Source organism: Stegostoma tigrinum, chromosome 38 (genome assembly GCF_030684315.1).
Source record: "Stegostoma tigrinum isolate sSteTig4 chromosome 38, sSteTig4.hap1, whole genome shotgun sequence".
Taxonomy (NCBI): Eukaryota; Metazoa; Chordata; class Chondrichthyes; order Orectolobiformes; family Stegostomatidae; genus Stegostoma; species Stegostoma tigrinum.
Window position 1 is genome coordinate 20,815,534 of NC_081391.1, and position 19,835 is coordinate 20,835,368.

Consider the following 19,835-nt stretch of genomic DNA (forward strand, 5'->3'; position numbering starts at 1 on the left):
CTGCTGCCTCACAGTACCAGGGGCCTGGGCTTGATCTCAGCTTTGGATGGCTGAATGGAGTTTTGTGTCTCTATGGGTTTCGTCCCACAATCCAAAGATATGTAGGTTGGTTGGGTTGGCCATGCTAAATAGCCCATAGCGTAGGTTAGCTGGATTAGCCATTGGAAATACAGGGATACGGTAGTGGAATGAGTCTGGGTGGGATGCTGTGTGGAGAGGTGTGATGGACTTGTTAAGCTGAATGGCCTGTTTCCACAGGCTAGGAATTTAGAAAGAGCCTAATTACAGCCTTAAACTGGTTACAGTAATTTTAGTTATTCTACATCTAAAATTAAATGTAGTTAGTAGTTAACTCCCCTTCAGGAAGGGGTACAAGCTGGTCTGGTTTGTGGAGTTCACCAATAGGGGTACTGGTGGTTATCTAGCTTCTAAACAACAAGCCCAAAATTCATTCTAAGTTTCTAGTTATGAAGCTCAACGATATGTAATTTGGCTTCAATTTCAGTTTTGGGTATTATTGCTGAAGATAACTGCTCCAGCAGTTTGGTGAAGTAAATAAGCTTGTATCTTCAGTCGGCTGGCTTTAACTGTATCGGTACAATATTCATGCAGTTTGAATTCTTTTGTAGTCGTCTTACTTTGACCGGGATGATGTGGCTCTGTGTCATTTTGCTGAGTTCTTCAAGGAATACGTGGAATGGGAACACTCTGAGAAACTGATGGCATTCCAGAATGAATGTGAAGGCAGCGTCCTCCTGCAGGACATCAAGATTGGTCTATCCTCCTACATTACAACCACCTGAGCTAGACATGGATTTGAAACATAAGTACCCCTGAGGTAATGCAGTAATGCTATAATGCACAACTTTCCAATTATCTTTCGCTCATTTTTGATATAGTGACACATCTGTCTCTTCCCTCCCTCCAGAAGCCAGGGCAGGGTGAGTGGGGCAATGGTCTGGAGGCAATGCAGAGAGCTCTGCAGATGGAGAAGGATGTGAACCAGAGTCTGCTGGATCTGCACAAACTCACCTCTGGCAACACAGACCCTCGTGTGAGTTCCTGATGTGGGCTTTTGGACAAATTGGGCTGTAGCACCTGAGGCTATTCAGTACTATTTTTGAGTAAACATCTTGCTTGTGATCTGATAACCAGGCTCTTGAGGGCTTTTGGCCGACTGGACCTTAACAAGGGCAATAAGGCACGGTCTGATGAAGGGTCTAGGCCCGAAACGTCAGCTTTTGTTCTCCTGAGATGCTGCTGGGCCTGCTGTGTTCATCCAGCCTCACATTTTATTATCTTGGATTCTCCAGCATCTGCAGTTCCCATTATCACTGATACAATAAGCCAGGGTAGGTGGCTGCAGTGTCAGTGGGGGAGCATATTATTAGAGCCAGGAACCATAAATTTGTTTTTTGCAAAATAGTGATGGAAAAGCAGAAACCAGTTACCTTTAAAAAAAGTCAAAATTGGCCACCTTCCAATTTAGAAGGTACTAGGCAAGAACTTCCAAAAGCTTACTGGGACAGACCTTTGCAGGTAAAGGATGGCTAGAAAAATGGGAAGCTCTCAAAAATGAGAATTGCCCAGAGACACTGTTCCTGTTAGGTTGGAAGGCAAGGCTGATAGGTGTAGGAATGCTCGATGACAAGAAAAATTGAGGTTTAATGAAAGGAAACATCCATCAGGCATGGGCATCAGCCTAAGTATACTCTTACTGCCTTTATGTTCTAAAGAAGGAAATCAGGACAGCAAAAAGGGGACATGAAAGCTTTGGCAAATAGGGTTAAAGCAAATCCAAAGGACTCTACAAAAAGCTTGAGGAGAAAAGTGTCCCTATGTGTGGAGTCCCAAGAGCTGTGGAGATACTAAACAAGTGTTTTTCCACAATATTTAATGTGGAGAAGCTTGTGGAAGATGTAGAACATGGAAAATAGTGATATCTTGAAAGAGCTCAGCATCAGAGGTGGTGCTGGACATCTTAAAACACATAGGTGGACAAATCCTTCGGACCTAAGTAGCTGTACCGTAGAAATCTGGAGTGATTGCTGGGCCCCTTGCTGAGATAGTTGTATCATTTGCTATCAAATTTCCTATCTAAAGATAGGAGGTTAATGTGGTAAGGAAAGGTTAGAGAACTATAGACCAATGAGTCTGACATTTGGTGTTGGGCAAGTTTGAGGGAAAGGATTTTAAGTCCTTTGCCAAGGCAAGGACTGATTAGGAATAGTCAACACAGCTTTGTATGGGAAATTGTCTCTAACTTCATTTGAAGAAATAATGAAGAGGATTGAAGGCAGAGAAGTGGGTGTGATCCAAATGGACTTCAGTAAGTCATTGAACAAAATCCCTCTTGCTAGACTGGTAAGCAAGGCTGCATCATATGGAATACAGGGAGAATTAGTCATTTGAATACTGAACTGGCTCAGGTAGACAAAAGGTAGTGGTGGGCGGTTCTTTTCAGACTGGAAACCTGTGACCAATAGTGTCACAAGGATTGATGCTCTGATGAAGGGTCCAGGCCCGAAACATCAGCTTTTGTACTGCAGAGATGCTGCTTGGCCTGCTGTGTTCATCCAGCTCCACACTTTGTTATCTTGGATTCTCCAGCATCTGCAGTTCCCGTTATCTTTGATGCTGGGCCTGCTGCTTTTCGTCCTGTATCATTCAGATGTGAGGTATGGTTAGTAAGTCTGCAGATATCCTCAAAATGGAGGTGTATTGGACAGTGAAGAAGGGCACCTAGAGCAATTGGATCTCCATCAGATAGCTCAATGGGCTGGCGTGGGAGATGGCATTTAATTTAGATAAATGTGAGGTGCTGGATTTTGGAAATACAGATCAGGACTTGGAACGCTTGGCTTTATTGGTCAGCTCCTTGAGTATAGTAGGTGAAGTCATGGTGTGGCTGCACACAAGTGGTTATTCCACTTTGGAATACAACACGTGATTCCCATCCCCAGCTAATAAGGATATTCTGAAACTTGAAAAGGTTCAAAAGGTTTTAAGGGTGGTGCCACAGCAGGGAGAGGCTGAGTAGGCTGGAGCATTGCCCTGGAGTGTCAGGAGCTGAGGTGGGGATGCGGGAACCTTGAGGGGCATGTTTACAGAAATAGTCAGAACATTCCCCAGGGCGGAGTCCAAAACTAAAGGGCATTAGTTTAAGGTGAGGCAAAGATTTAAGAGATCTAAGGGATACCTCTCCACACAAGGTTGTGTCTGGAATGAGTGTTGGGAAGCGATGGCTTATATAATGACAACACTTAAAAGGCATCTGGATGGGTATATGAATGGGGCGGGGAGCGGGGGGGAAGCGGTTGAGGGATATGGGCCAAATTGTGGTAAATGGGATTAGATTAAACTAATCTATTTGTGGATAATTTACACTGAAGTGTCTGCTTATGCTGTACATCTGATCCAGGATCGTGACATCTCTGGATTTGGGGTCTGTATGGTAATTTCGCTACACTAGAATTATATCAGCTGTTTTCGCTTCCCCTCATTCAAGAGGAATGAACCCTTCCAAGAGAAACCACGTCTTCAATTCATTTTTCCTTTCTCCAGCTGTGTGACTTCCTGGAGAGGCACTACCTGGATGAGCAAGTGAAGATGATCAAGAAGCTGGGAGATCACATCACCAACCTGAAGAGACTGGGAGCCCCTGACAATGGCATGGGAAAGTACCTGTTTGACAGGCTCACCCTGGGGGAGAGTGACTGAACTGCCTGCAGGGAGTGAGTTTGTTGTCATGTGTCTGAATGGGAGACCTGTAGAGACTTATCCTTTTGTAGAAGCAGCTCATTGCCCTGCACCAAGTGTAAATAGACTGGTCAATAATGGACTCTCTTTCTGGGTTAATCGTTGCTGAGAGCTGTGCTGTAGCTTGATCCTGTTTTAGTTCTGTTCCTGCTGATGGGAACACTTTCCCCACTGGGCTGTGGGTTTCACTGTGTGGACCAGTGTCCTCAAGGTGAGCTGCTGCTTTCAACAATTGGGGCCATACTCTTGAAGGATTTGATACATTTTCACCAAGGAACTGTACTTCCAAGGCAGGTTGGCAAATGGCTTGGAAGGAACTTGCAGGTGGTGCTGTCCTCTTATATCTGTTGCCTGCCTTGCTTCTCGATGGAAGTGGCCTCAGTTTTGGAAGGCGCTGAGGAGCCTTGGTGAGTTTCTGCAGTGCATAGCACAGTACAGCCTGGCGCTAAATTTTCAGTGCAGGGAGTGAATGCGGTATCAGGGTAACATAACAAATCCTAGTTAGAATCCATTCCTTCAGACAATGCAAGCTTCAGAGAAGGCCCTATCAACTGAAATTAAACTTAATGAGACTTTTGGTCAAATACCAAAACACTTGAGATTTAGTTTTTGCTGAGCAGCAACTGCTTGGTTGTCAGTCTGCAGAGTACAAGGGATTGCCCCCATATCTCTGCCATGTCCTCTTACAATTCTGGAACAAGAATCACAGTAGGTGACTAGTACTAGATCACAGGATTGACAGCTCTATCTTATGGTTGATGTAGAATGCAGCCAACATTTCAGTGAGCCCAGCAACACAGCAGTCAGCATACCACGAGTTGCCTCACTTGAACAATACTAATTTTGGCTAGATCAGAAGCTGAGCCATTGTTGCCACTGGTTACCAAGGCAAAGAAATATTCAGTGTGCAATGATTCCAGTCTATCAAATTTATTTAACCCACATCCTCTTCGAGCCAGTTCCCAATATTACAGGGTGACATGTATCTGGCAAACTCTGCCTCAATCACTTGATATGAGGTGAATTGGTTACAAACATACAACAGCTCAAAACCTGATATCAAAGTCAACTTCCACCATTCTGTGTCTGAACAAAATTGGTCTCAAACCTTTTTGACAAAACAGCAGCAAATGCTCCATCAATTTGTATTGGTGTGAATTAGTTTTTACGCCCAATTGTGGATCAATTTTTCCAGCTGATGTTCAAACTCCATTTGTTGCAATAGCCCCCTACGAATAGATTTGAAAGTTGACGTTGCAGCTGTAATTATCCAGCGTCTTCAGAGGTTTCGGGAATTTTGAGAAATGCAGTAGGTGTAATAAAATTCATTTATCGACAGTTAATTCCTTTGCATCTCCTGGGGAAGGTTTCAGGCACAACTTGCTGTTGTGTCAAAATTCAGAAATGAGACCGCATTACTTGCCAGCTCTAGTTTATTCATCACCAGCCTTGTCACTATCGCTGCTCCTGACAGGTGCTGCCACCAAATTCAAATAATCCTGTGAAAAAGCTCTATCAATTGTTCCTGTTGCATTCAGCAGTTTCCAGACAGTCCTGTACTTGTGAAATAGCTGCATGATATCACACTGTGTGATTTTCCAGCATAAAGGTATCTGCTTTTTACTGCTTTCTCTCTAACACAGACGGTTTAGTCAGTCTGTTGTGTGAAATAGACAGTTACATTAAGGCACGCAAACCAGACTAAATGTGTTCATTGTGTAAACTACAAATTGAATCATGGGAGCATCCCACAAACATTGACACAGAGAATGCCGTTAGCCTGCAAACCAGTGTAGATACACAAACTGAAGAACAGTGAGAGTCCATATGAGAGGCTGCCGATCTACATTCCAAGAAATAGAATTTTAAATGGCCCTTAAAGGACAACTCAAAGAACTCCTTGAAGAAAATGTATTTTAAAAGTTAAAACATTCGGTTTCTGTTTTGATAAAAAAGAATGACCTGTGTCCAGAAGTCAGCTGTTTTTCATTTTCTCCTTCCAAATTGGCAGAACAGTTGAAAACAAAAACCCCCATGCTGTTGTGAGATCAGATTTCCCTCCGACTGAACTGCATGTAATAATTTGGGAGTAAATACCAAACCTCGTGGATATGAGTACAGTGAATAAACGTCAAGTGTATGCATGTGATGTTCAAGTTGTTAAATTCAGGCATTTCAATATCAGAACAGAACTGATGATGGTAAAAGGGTTGGAAGTTGGGATATGATCAGAACAATGGCACAGGATAACCACCATCATGGCATCTAACTGAGGAAAGGAGTGGGTCATTGAAGAACCATGCGATGCCAGACAACTGCCATTCATAGCGCTGGATGGTGAGAAATAACATCATTGAGCTGGTCTGTCCAGATCAAAGAGGCTGTTAAGCACTGACCATTCAGCAGAATGGCCTCAGTAAATGCACTGATGTTATTTCATTAAGGATTATCATAAGAGAAAGAACTGGCATTACAGATGGAAAGTGGGAAAGGATTGGTCGGCCTGACTCAGGCCTGCATTCAACAGAGGATGGAGCCGTGCTGTTGGGGATTTTGGAGATTGTGTCAGTGTTCCAGCCAAATTGGAGTGATCACAGTCTGGGAGGGGTCTGCAGTAGTGGGAGAGTCCGAATCAGTCAAGCTGGTTTGAGGGCTCATCGTTCTCACTGGAAACTGAGTGTAGAGTTGTATGCCATTTGCCATAGGGGTATTAGGGCTGAGGGCTTTTCACAATTGTTTTTCTCTCAGAGGCCATGGGCATTTCTGGTGGGGTCAACATTTATTGCCCGTTGGGAAGGTGGGGGTGAGCTGCCTTCTTGACCTGTTGCAGTCCATGTGCTGTAGGTTTACCCACAATGCCCTTAGGGAGGGTGTTCCAAGATTTTCACCTGGCGACAGTGAAGGAACGGCGATACATTTCCAAGTCAGAATGGTGAGTGGCTTGAAGGGAAATATGGAGGGTGCGGTGTGTCATAGTTCTGCTGCCTTTGTCATTTACATGGAAGTGTTTGTGGGTTTGGAAGGTGCTGTCTGAGGATCTTTGGTGAATTCCTGCAATGCATCTTATAGATGCTGCTGCTACTGAGCGTCGGTGGTGGAGGAAATGGATGATTGTAGATGTGGTGCCAGTCAAGCGGGGGCTGCTTTGTCCTGGATGGTGTCAAGCTTCTTGAGTGTTATTGGGGCTGCACCCATCCAGGCAAGTGGGGAGTATTCCATCACACTGCTGACTTGTGCCTTGTCAATGATGGATAGGCTTTGAGGAGACCAGAGATGCATTTCTCACTGCAGCATTCCTAGCCTTGAATCTACTCTTGTGGACACTATTTATGTGGCTCATCCATTTGAGCTGTGATTAATGGTAACCCCCAGGATATTGTCAGCGACAGTAAGGCCATAAAAGGGTCAAGGGAAGGCGCGATTGTTACTTGCCATTTCTCATCCATAGCCTGAATATTGTACAGATCTTGTTACATTTGACTCCGGAATCCTTCAGTATCTGAGGAGTGGCGAATCTTGCTGAACATTGTGCAATCGTCAGCAAACATCCTCAATTCTGACCCTATGGTGGAAGGAAATTAAAGTAATTCAAGGATAATGACTAAATGAATTGAGTACAATTCAGTCAGAAACGTAAGGTTTTGCAAGTGGAATTTTGGTTTTATTTAAATACATCATGCTGCCTGGTGCCGGTTTTGGGTGAGTGTCAGTGTTAAATCAGGGTGAGATTTAAATTGGACAGGTGTTGTATCATTTAGACCAGCTGAGAGGCGTTGTGTCAGGGCACCAGGAGGCTTATTCTATCAAGCAAATTTGTGGTTGAACCAAACGCTGTGTCTGTGTGATAGTGTTCTTTATGAAATTTTACATTCCAAGGCCCATTGTAAGGAGGGGACCAAGAACAGGAGCCGTTATGATATGTTTACCCCTTTTTGGGCCTGGATACCCTCTGTGACAAAAAAAGCCCAATCCTACAGGGCTGCAATACTTAAAAGGGCAGTGACATACAACTACCTAAAGAGGGGAGAGGCCAAAAAATATAGAAAATCATTATACAATACCATTTAAAGACCACAAAAATAAAAGCAAAATTGGTTTGGCACACAACTGACATTCTGTTAGAGCTCCAGTTATTTGAAGAAAGAATCAGTCTTACTGTATGCATCAGCAGATAACTCATAATGTTTGCGCAAAGTCCTTTGTATCACTGGACACCCACTGCATCTCCACTTTGGCCAGGACATGTGCCAATCTCCAGATACATTTTCTGTTTGGGCGGGTCAACTGTGCCCATTGGTGGAGTTTGTCCGAAGAGGGTCATGTCTGGATGGTGATTGGTGGTTCCCAATACCAATCAAAGCCCCCTCCCCCATCTGAGCCAGAGTTTAATCCAATCACATCTCATCACCTGAATTTCTGAAGAAGGGTCCTGACCTGAAACGTCAGCTTTCCTTCTCCTTAAATGCTGCCTGGCCTGCTGTGTTCATCCAGCTCCACATTGCATTATCATCACCTAATCCAGGACTGAACCCCTTCGAGAATGAAACCAGATGCAAACACTTGGGATATCGGAGAAACAGTCACAGCGACAAAAAGAAACAAATTTTGTCAGATGATGGAAAAGTGTTTCACCAAAGGTAATGGCTTTTCATCACTCCATTCCTGCGCCATTGTAACTATTTTATGAGGGACACTGGCACCTGAACTCAGAGTTTGTTGATCCAGAGATAGGGATACTGGCGCTTTTCAATAACAGCTCGTGTGGGGTATGTTGAGGATTTGTCACTCCAAAACCAATTGCATCAGCAAGCCTTATTTCCCAAAACTCCCTGTATTCCAAATTTCTGATTGGCTCTGGGTTTTAGCCCATCCCAACATCCCCCTTTCCCTATTCATTGGTAACTGGATTGATAGGAGATTCCTGATTGGATGTCAGGGATTGTCAATCATTATTAATAATGTTACGCCCTGTTTCTTCCTTGGAGGAAGAGTACAAGAGGTTGTGGTAGTGAGGCTTGGTTTTAGAGTTGTCTTGGTGATAGTGAATATGGCCTCCCAAGTGTGTCAGAACTACCATGAGGACTGTGAGGATGCTGTTAACAAGCAGATCAACCTGGAGCTTTATTCTTCCTATGTTTACCTCTCCATGGTGAGTGTTGTCTCTGGGTTTATTTAGGTTTAAATCTTTACCCAGATTGTATTGAGGGTGTAGGATTTATTTGCATCATTTGATTCCTGTTTAATTAGTGTTCTGTTTGTAGCCCTTCCCTTGCTCTACCTGGAGTAGTGAATATGTTGTGGTTTTTTTTTTCCACAAAAAGTTATCAATGCTTTGTGTTCTTGGTGTGTGTGATCTGAGTATACTTTGCTTCTGCAGTGTATTAGGGTTAACTGCCTTGAACAAAATCTCATCAGGTTGATCAGGGCACTGAGCTATCTCAGAGCATGTGATGCATGAACCTGAGGGGCTGTCCTCCCAGAGCTAGGAGCACTACCATTACCCTGAGCTCCAATTGCTGCTAATAGACTACTTATGGCTTTTTGAAAGCTGTGTGAATTTACTTGTATCAAGCTGAATTCTGAGCTGGGAACCCTCCTGTATTGGAAGGTTTTCTCACTAAGGCTGTGTCATCTTGTCCTTACCCACATCACAATGAGAGTTTTCTCATGCTTGCTTCTAGCTTGTGTGGAATGTTAATGATCCAACTTCTAAGACAATCCTTCTACTTTTCTCCTCCTTCAGCAGGGAAGCACTTTAACTGTAGGCTTGGTGTGGTAGACTAGCAAGTGAAGCTATATCATATGGGATTTAGGATAAGCTTGTGAATTCAAGCCAAAATTGGCTTGACAGTAGGAAGCATGTCTACTTTGGGTACTTGTGGCTTATGGCCAATGACATGCTGCAGGACATACTGGGTCTACTTTTTGTTCAGTTTTATATAAACTTGCTGAGCAATATGGAGGAATGCTTACAAAGCTTGTGGGTGACTGGCAGTATAGTGGGTGGAGAAGAGATCTTGCTTGACTCTACCAATGGGCTGAGTGGTGGTTGGAGTAATGCTTTGCTTTTGGGGGTTTTCAAAAAACCTAAAAGGACAGGACTTGCACCTCTAATGGTGGTAGGGCCCTGTGTAGTGTTGTAGAACAGACCCAAGGACTAGGCTGGTTGTGGAGATGTTTGCCTTTGTTGCTCAGGCATTTGACTATAGTAGTTTGGGTGTCATGCTTCAACAGGATATTGAGGCTCCATATGGAGTGCTCTGGTTGTGGCTGGACAATAATAGGAATCCTTAATTTGGGTAAGGGTCAGAAGTGACTTGGCAGGATGTTAGCAGGACAGGAGGGTTTGAGTTTAAAGCAAAGCTGGATATGCTGGGACCTACTCGCCCCCACATGGAGTTTGTGGGGGGACCTTGTAGAGACCCAGGAATTCATAGTGGGCATTGATAGGGTGAATGGCCCCAGTGTTTTTTCTAGTTAGAATTCAAAACGTGGGAGCAAATGGCATATGTTTCAGGGGAAAGGATGTGCAAGAGGCCTGAAGGAGGTTAATATGGGAATGAACAGCCAGAGGAAGTGGTAGATGCAGGTACAGTTAAATGTCAAAGCCATTAGAACAAGCCTCTAAATAGAGGTTTACAGGGATATGGGCCAAATAGTGAACTAGGACTGGTTGGATTGAAGGGTCTCACTCCATGCTGTGCTGCTCTGACTCCTTCGAGGGAAGGTTTTTGCTGGTCCATATATGGGTGACTTTTCTCCTTCAGATATAGAAGTAACTGGTCAGCAGCAATGTTTCTCTCTCCCACAGTTCTCTTACTTTGACCGGGATGATGTTGCCCTGCGTCACTTTGCTGAGTTCCTCAAGGAGCAGTCCCATGAAGAGCGGGAACACGCTGAGAAACTGATGGCATTCCAGAATAAACGTGGTGGTCGAGTCCTCCTGCAGGACATAAAGGTTGGGCTTAGTGTCTATCTTGCTAGTTTGGTGGCAATGGTGCTAAATATGGACTTGAAGCAGTTGCTGTTGGTTCAGTAATAAGGCTATATGCTACACTGATCACTTGTTTATGGATAAAGCAACTTAAGCATTTGCTTATTTTCTCCCCACCAACCCCCCCCCCCACCCCTCCAGAAGCCAGAGCAGGATGAGTGGGGCAATGGTCTGGAGGCAATGCAGAGAGCTCTGCAGATGGAGAAGGATGTGAACCAGAGTCTGCTGGATCTGCACAAACTGGCCTCTGGCCACACTGACCCGCATGTGAGTTTTGAAGCTTTCATGCTTGAAAGCAAGGCAGACATCCTCTTGACAGTAATACAATGCCAGGAATAACAGGATAGATAAATTCTTCCATAAACTTGGAAGCAAATCATCTTTCTGTGCATGTAAATTTTTGTTCTGACAGCCTCCTGCAGCCTGGTGAAACTATAACAGCTTCACCTGTGTATCCCTCCCTGTTCAGATGGTCACATCTGAAATGGAAGATCCATTTAAAATGGCTTTTTGATCCAGTAGACTGACTTTGACTTTGTTTCCCTCCAGCTGTGTGACTTCCTGGAGAGGCACTACTTGGATGAGCAAGTGAAGATGATCAAGAAGCTGGGAGATCACATCACCAACCTGAAGAGACTGGGAGCCCCTGACAATGGCACGGGAGAGTATCTGTTTGACAGGCTCACCCTGGGGGAAGAGTGACTGAACTGCCTGCAGGGAGTGAGCTTGTTGTCATGTGTCTGAATGGGAGACGTGTAGAGACGACTCCTTTTTGTAGGAGCAGCTCATTGCTCTGTACAAAGTGTAAATAAACTGTGCTATAATGGACCATGTCTTGCCTCCCTTTCTGGGTTAATCCTTGCTGTGAGCTGTGCTGTAGCTTGATCTTGAGATAACAACAAGATGTGGAGTTGGATGAACGCAGTGGGCTGAGCAGGAAGGCTGAAGTTTTGGGCATAGACTCTTTGAGAGCCTCTGCCTGAAATGTCAGTCTTCCTGCTGCGTTCATCCAGCTCCACACCTTGTTATCGCAGATTCTCCAGCATCTGCTGTTCCTACTAGCTCAGTAGCTTTGATCCTATTTGGTTCTGTTCATGCTGATGGGAACACTCTTCCCTACTAGTCCAAGCTGTAGGTTTCACTGCCTGGACAAGTGCCTGCACCTTGCCCTCTTGGGAGGGGTGACCAGTAACCTTGAGCTAACCTACCATCTCTCGTAGGTTGACACACTTCATTTGAAGGAAGGAATAGCTTGCGGACCTATCATTTTGCTCAGTAGAATAAACTATGCGAGGGGTTACAAGCCAACAGAGCTGAGGCACACTGGGGAAAGCTGAGATTCCAGTAGTGGAAGCCTAACCAAACCCCAGGCACTTGAGTTTGAATGACCTCTGAAGGTTTTTCTGGGAGTCGAACTCCCCATTCTCCCGGTCAAGGGGTAGGGTTGCTACCACTGCACCACCAAGGGCCATTCAAATAAATCATGCTGAAATTGTGCCTATTAGGTGAGACCCAATTGTAAATCAGGGTGAGATTTCAAACCTTAACTGGTTTGTCAACATTATCAGTTAGCAGGAGGCACTGCCAGACCCTTTCACCTGCACCCTGAGTCTTCATTTGCCAATGTTCCTTGGAGTTTGTGGACAAGGTGAGAAAGATGGCATTTGGGGTGCTTGCTGCCTTGGGTCAGTGCATGGAGTACAGGAGTTAGGTGCCCTCGGTGTAGGACAGTTGCAATTCCACTGTGCGACTATTACAGTCAACACTGGGTCTTGCTCTTGCTCACGCGCTCTCTCTCGCTCTTCCCCCTCTCCTTCCCTGCCCCCACGCGTGCCCCCCCCCCCACCACCCCAACAGGAAAGATACATTGAAATGTAAATCTTCCTGAACATTTACAAGGAAGCTGGAGCAAGCCTCTCTGGTGAGTTCAAGGCTTGGGGAGCCTTTATCCATGCCTCTCATGAGTCACAAAGTGAGAGGAATAGTCAAGGTCACTGTTCCTTTCCCGAGGATTAAGGAAACAAGAGGGTGTAGGTTCCAGGGAGGAGTGCAGAGATTTTTTAAAAGGGGCCTGAGGGGCAACTGCCACACAGTGATAATGGGAACTGCAGATGCTGGAGAATCCAAGATAACAAATTGTGGAGCTGGATGAACACAGCAGGCCATGCAGCATCTCAGGAGCACAAAAGCTGACGTTTTGGGTCTAGACCCTTCATCAGAGCTCTGATGAAGGGTCTAGGCCCGAAACGTCAGCTTTTTGTGCTCCTGAGATGCTCCTTGACCTGCTGTGTTCATCCAGCTCCACACTGTGTGTATGGAATGAACTGCTAGAAAAGGTGGAGGAGACTGGTACAGCTCTTCACAGACCCATGCAGGTGCCGTTTAAAGGAAAGGATTTAGAGGGACAGTGCAAATGGAACTAGGTGAATTAGACCAAAGGGGCAGCTTCCAAACTGACTTGTACCAGCTGAGAGGTATTATCAGCTCATCAGGAGGTTTATCCTAACAATTTGGTGTTTGAGACAAACAGCTTTTTCTACCTTTAAAAAGCCCATTTTCCCTGAACTTTACTTCACAATATATGTTGCATTTTCCCTCTGGCTGCAATCAGCAGTCCAAAAAAAAAATCGCTTGTACAAAGGGCTGTGACAGACAAACTAACAAAACAGGAGAGACGCAAATACAAGTCCTGGGAAAGCATTGTACATCGCTGCTTAAAGACCAAAAGGAGGACAAGCAAAATCATGATGGATTTGCACACCGCTGCTATTCTGTAAGCTTCAGGTCTTAAGAACACTTTTGTCTGAATCAGCAGATAACAGACAATGATGGGCAGGCTGCAAAACTTGTTCTAGCATTGGGATCTAGGGTCCTGAAGAATAACAGCCTCTGGCTTTGCTCATGAGGACAATGGCAATGAATTTCAGATGACCAATTTTGGGAGACACCGCTTGAGTTCATGTCATATGGTGAGGGGAGCTGATTGATCAGTTCACAGGTAGATGTTGAAGGGAAGGTTTGAAAAGTGATTTTACTGAAGCCAATCTATGTGGAAAGGTTATGAACTTGGTGTTATCTGTACATCCATCAAATGCTTGTAAAGGTCCCTTCTGGACAAACCTGAAGAATGTATCAATAATGCACAGCTGGATAAAGGAAACAAGTTCATAATAATTGTCACAAGGCAGCAGCATCTGCCAGTACTTGTCTATGGAACAACTATTCCAAACCTTGAATCAGATCTGTCTCGTCTCACCCACCAAAACACTGTCCATCCTTTCAAGAAACATCCAAGTTGTGTTCTACGTAAGCAGTTTGGGTTCAAACCTGTTGGAAGTCTAGAAATCCAAAAGTCCAATAGCTCAGAGGAACCCAAATTGTAACACAGCACCACAGGGAGAAGGGTTAAGAAGGAAACCATGCCAAAGAAGCTTGGAACATCAGCCAGGATATAATCCAACAACAAAATAAAAGGATCAGTGAGAACCTGTCAGATATCTGTGTCTTGTAGATACCGTTCTCAGAAGAATTACACTGAAGCAAAAGACAAAACTTCTTCAACTCATGATGATAGCAAGGAAACGTGGTCTTGTTTTCAACAGGACAAAAGATCAAATATGTTTGAGCCAAATCAATTTATTCGGTCGAACCTACTCATCAGCCGGTATTGGATTTCAGCCCACCAAAATAAATGATATACAAAAGATTCTTGTACAACATAGAAGTGACTTACAAAGGTGTCTCAATTTCTTCAACTTTCTCTGCCCACATGCTCTGAAGTTTGCAACCACTCAGCCGTTCTCCACAAAAACATATGGCAGGAAGGTCCCCTGCATAATTTCAATCTCTCAAAAACATTCCAGTAATTGGCGAGTGCACTTCAACACTGTATTATAGATTTCCTGCAGTGTATTTATTTGGGTGTTGACTTGAGAAGAACATGGGTACCTGTGGTTTGTGTTACACAGACAACCAGGGAACGCCACCTATTCCCACAGAGCCAGTCACCACATTCATTCATCAAAGTCTCTGGTTACCATTGAATGACCACATAATGTCCATTAGTTGGGACAAAGCCCTTTGTGACCACTGGGCATTCCCTGTATCTCAGGTCCATTTTCGCCAGGACATCCGCCAATCTCCAGATATATTTTCTGTTTGGGCAGGTCAACTGTGTCGATTTGTGGTGTCTGTCCCGAGAGGGCTGTGCGTGGATGGTGGTTGGTGGTTCCTGATGCCAGTCACAGGCTCCACCATCTGGACCATCCAACCCAAACTAAAATCCGAAGCAACACACCTCATCACCTATTCCAGCACCAAACTGCTTCGAGTCACAGAATCATACAGCACAGAAATAGACCCTTTGGTCCAACTCGTCCATGCTAACCAGGTATCCCAAACTGAACCAGTCCCTTTGACCTGCATTTGGCTCATATCTCTTGTTGACGATCAAACCAAATCCCCTCCAAATAAGTTAAGAATGTAACCTTTTCTTATTTTAAATGTAAGTGTAAGGAATTGTGTTCCAGATGAAATTTAATTGGTCAAACTACTGACGAAGTAAAACACACTTTATTTTTACAGTGCAGTTGAAATGCAGACAACGTGAAAAGAACGGTATGGCTTACCGAATGAAATGCTTAACGAAGTAACAGATATATTAACGACTACTAATTAATTAATTAGATTCAGTGAAATAGATTTTCTCACAGGCAATTCCAGCAGCCGGAGGAGAACTCCCAGCTTGGAGCAGTAACAGAGAGAGGAATAAGAGCTCCCACGGCCAGTTTCAAAACCTCAGCAACTGTGGGAGCTTGACTAACCACTGCTTCACTTCTCCCTTACCATTCCCCTCTCGCCGATACCCTTGGAAACATCCCCCTGCAATTTATGTTGCTTCAATCTGAGCATACCCACAAGCTCTTTACTTCATTGGCTTGGAGTGGAATGCTCTGCACCTCTGTCTCAACATCTCTTCGTTCAAATTAACATCAAAACGCACCTCCGAAAGCCATTGCATCATCACATCCTCTCAGCCCTTCTTGTTCATGTCCCTCTCCAAATACCTTTTAAACATTGTAATTGTTCCAGCCTCCACCACTTCCTCTGCAGTTCATTCCATACACGCACCACCCTCTGTGTGAAAAACTGCCCCTTAGGTCCCTTTTAACGCTTCTAAAATGAAGCTAGCTGTAAACACTTGGGGTATCAGTGAAACAATTGAGGCAAAAAGAACCAGCTTTGGTCTGACGGTGGAAAAGTGTTTCACTGAAGGTAACATTTTTTAATCACTTCATTCCTGTCCCAGAATAGATACTGTCTGAGCAACCCGTTCAGGAGACAGCAGGACCTGACCACAGGACCTTCAGGTCCACTGGTATGGACACTGCCATACCATGTATCCATTTATAAATGACTAGCTGGATTGGCCTGCATTGAGGGCCTTTCACTCCGAAAGCACTTGCATATTCAAGTCCAATTTCCCAAAATTCTCTGTATTCCAAATCTCTGATTGGCTCTGGGTCTCAGCTCCATCCCCATAACACCCTCTCCCTTTTCATTGGATGGTGGATTAATAGGATATTCCTGATTGGCTGTCAGCAATTGTCAGTGATGATTGGTGATGCCATTCTCTGGTTGTGAACAGGATGAGTCTAAATACAAGAGTTTGGGGGAAGAGGTGAGTGACTCTGTTCTGGTGTTGTCTAGGTAGTAGTGAGCAGGAATAGTGAAGATGGCCTCCCAAGTGTGTCAGAACTACCACAAGGACTGTGTGGATGCTGTTAACAAGCAGATCAACCTGGAGCTCTATTCCTCCTATGTTTACCTCTCCATGGTGAGGCTTTTAGCATTGAGGATTCACTCTTTCTTGCCTGCTATTTTTCACCAATGGTGACTACTGGTGGAAAAATATCAGTGATTTAAGGACTGAAAGAACTACAGATACTGTAAATCAGGAACAAAACCGAGTTGCTGCAGAAGCTGAGCTGGTCTGGCAGCATCTATGAAGGGAAGAACAGTTAATGCTTTGGGTCTGGTGTCCCTTCCTCAGAATTTTTTTACAAGACCTAAAATGTAAATTTTTTTTTCCCCCTTTTGCAGATGGTGCCAGACAAGCTGGACTTTTCCAGCAGCTTTGAATGTCAGTGATGCCTGTGTCCCATGACTTTTTACTATTGGATTTTTTTCTAATCTTGGATGAAATACACCAATGACTTGGCTTTTGGAGGTTTCTTCCCTCTGCCAGCTTCTTTCTCCCCACCCCTGCATCCATGCAACAGATTAAGGTTTTATTTTGGCTGACTTGTTAAGTGACCTACTCTGCATTCTATAACTCTGGTTTTATTCTGTGTGTTACCTGGACACTAAGCCCAAGGTTCTGTTCAGCTGATGGGGGCTTTTCCATGATGCATAAACCTGATCAACTTCTACACTACCTTGATTTAGCTAATTGAGAGATTCACTAGTGAAACAGGAACTGAGTGCTCTTCTGTCTCTCTGGATGTAAACTGGAGTAAAATCCTGTTGTTGGCCTTAATGCTGGGTTCTTCAATGAGCTACTTGACATCATTGCTGCACTCAGTTCTGAGGGATGGTCAAAATTCTGGAATTAAAATGGTGGGGGGGCATATTTGGAGAAGACTTTTTAAGGGCAATGATAAATGATCTCTTCTGAGCACACAAATGGTCATGGCACATGACCCCCATTGCTCACTAATCATAGGACTATCATGGTCTTTTGGTTTGCATTTGACAAATTCTCTGGACAACCATAACTGTTGCCTAGTAATACCTGCATCTCCTTTTTTAACTGGTCAAAGCCACAGGTTGGGAGGAGGTCAGAGTTGCAAAATCAATTGTAGCTTTTCATTTCAGTTGGTCAAAAATGATCTCTTGTATTCCTCAGCCATGGTCTCTAGTTCTGTACTCTACAACAAGCCCACTGACATCTGACACTGTAGATGTTGACTTTGTCTTAGCTGGAGGAAAAAAAAACTACACAGGCTCTTGTGGAATTTCTGACTGGATGAGATCTGGAGCTTGCCTGACTTGGCCACTTTGTCCTCTTATCTCCACAGTTCTCTTACTTTGACCGGGATGATGTTTCCCTGCGTCACTTTGCTGAGTTCTTCAAGGAGCGGTCCCATGAGGAACGGGAACATGCTGAGAAACTGATGGCATTCCAGAATAAACGTGGAGGCCGAGTCCTCCTGCAGGACATCAAGGTTGGGTTTAATTACACCTATTTGGCTTCACTGGAACTTTGTATGAAATATTTCATGCAGTGACTGTTATGGCATGCTACTTCCATCCTTGTATCCATCTTCCCTTTGTGGGTTTTCCAATCTACTGAAACATCTGCTTCCTTCCCTCCAGAAGCCAGAGCAGGATGAGTGGAGTAATGGTCTGGAGGCAATGCAGAGAGCTCTGCAGATGGAGAAGGATGTGAACCAGAGTCTGCTGGATCTGCACAAACTCGCCTCTGGCAACACGGACCCTCATGTGAGTTTCTAATATGGGCCCTTGGAGATGTGATGTAGAATGCACTAGCCACCAAGTATCAGGCTTGCTTTGATCTGACCGTCAGCATTTGAGGGCTGATGGACACCGGCGGGGGAAGTGAACAATGTCGGGATCTTGACTCTCTCGTAGAGCAATTCCTCTTCTCCTAATGCTGTCACTCTGAGAATGTTCTTTAAGTGGAAAGGCACAAATGCTGAGCTGGCTGGTTCAGACTTTTTACATTTGGCTTTTATCTTTTGGTTTTTAAACAATGTTTGGTAGACCTTGGGGGTTTTAATGGTCTGAATTTGTGTGGCCAGATTGCTCCTTCAGACATCTGGGTTAGATATTTCCAGTAGCATCTGAGGCTTTTGGTTTTCAGAATTGGAAGCTTCACTGCTTCCTGGCTGATGTAAATTTTTCTCTGGATGCTCTTCCCTCCTAGATGGGAGAACTGAATGTGAGAAACTGAATTTTTCCACTTCTGCCAAGGGGTGTGTTTTGAGATTAGCTTCCAATGTAATAGTTACTGTACCTAATAATATTACATTTTTGATCATTGTTCCAAATTCCTCCTTGGTTGTATCCAAAACAGACACTTCATTTTTTTTGTTAAACTAAAACTCAGGGTCTAGACTACCTTTAAAATATTAGGGGTGGAGGGACTGGTTCATAATAGTCTACACTAGAACACATTAAGATCAACAGCTCTGTTGCTCCAGTTGACAGGATGAAAGCTCAAACAGTCAAAGGAAAACTGGTCTTGTATCTAAATTTTTTTTTTCCTCTTGGGCCAGCTGTGTGACTTCCTGGAGAGGCACTACTTGGATGAGCAAGTGAAGATGATCAAGAAGCTGGGAGATCACATCGCCAACCTGAAGAGACTGGGAGCCCCTGACAATGGCACGGGAGAGTACCTGTTTGACAGGCTCACCCTGAGCTGATGGACTGTGGAATTCTTTAGTGCTCTACATGAAGTTGAAATGTAAACCTGGTCTGATTTCTGACTGGATATAGAAATAAATATCTGAAATGGACTTGGTGTTGAATAACTCATTACCTGACAACTGATCCAGACCAAAGATTGCTAGTGGCATGAACTGATTCTGTGGAAGCTTTAATGTATTGTTGGCATTCCTCACTGATCCTTAAATGTGATCCTGTGTCTCTCTTTTATCAGTGAGACCAAGCGGAGGCTCAGACTTTTTCTTTTTCAGCACTTGTGTTCTGGTCACAACAAACAACACCTTGAAGTCACAAACCATTCTAACCACCCCAATTCCTGGGTGCCATATCACTCCTGGGCTGCCTCCAGTGTGACATCAATGCCGACTAGAGGAGCAGCACCTCTGGGAGTCTGCAGCCCAATGGTCTCAATGTGGACTTCACCAGGTTCAAGACCTCTCCCCTGTACTCATCCATGATCAACCCTCCTTCTCATTTCCCCTTCTCCATGACCTGTCACAACTTGTCCATCTCTTCTCCCAGCTATCTGCACATTACTACTGACCCATCCCTACCACTACCTACTGGCACCCATCCCACCTTCCTTTCCCCAGACCCATCCCTCCACTCGCAA

At 44.4% G+C, this 19,835-nt stretch overlaps 1 protein-coding gene across 1 annotated transcript; it reads left to right on the forward strand.

The window, feature by feature from the left end:
- The first annotated feature begins 8,803 nt into the window (after positions 1-8,803).
- Positions 8,804-11,455, forward strand: LOC125447296 (ferritin, heavy subunit-like). Its single transcript, XM_059640816.1, has 4 exons — positions 8,804-8,908; positions 10,571-10,717; positions 10,895-11,020; positions 11,303-11,455. Exons 1-4 carry the CDS (start codon positions 8,807-8,809, stop codon positions 11,453-11,455), a joined length of 528 nt encoding a protein of 175 aa, XP_059496799.1. The 5' UTR covers positions 8,804-8,806.
- The last annotated feature ends 8,380 nt before the right edge of the window (positions 11,456-19,835 follow it).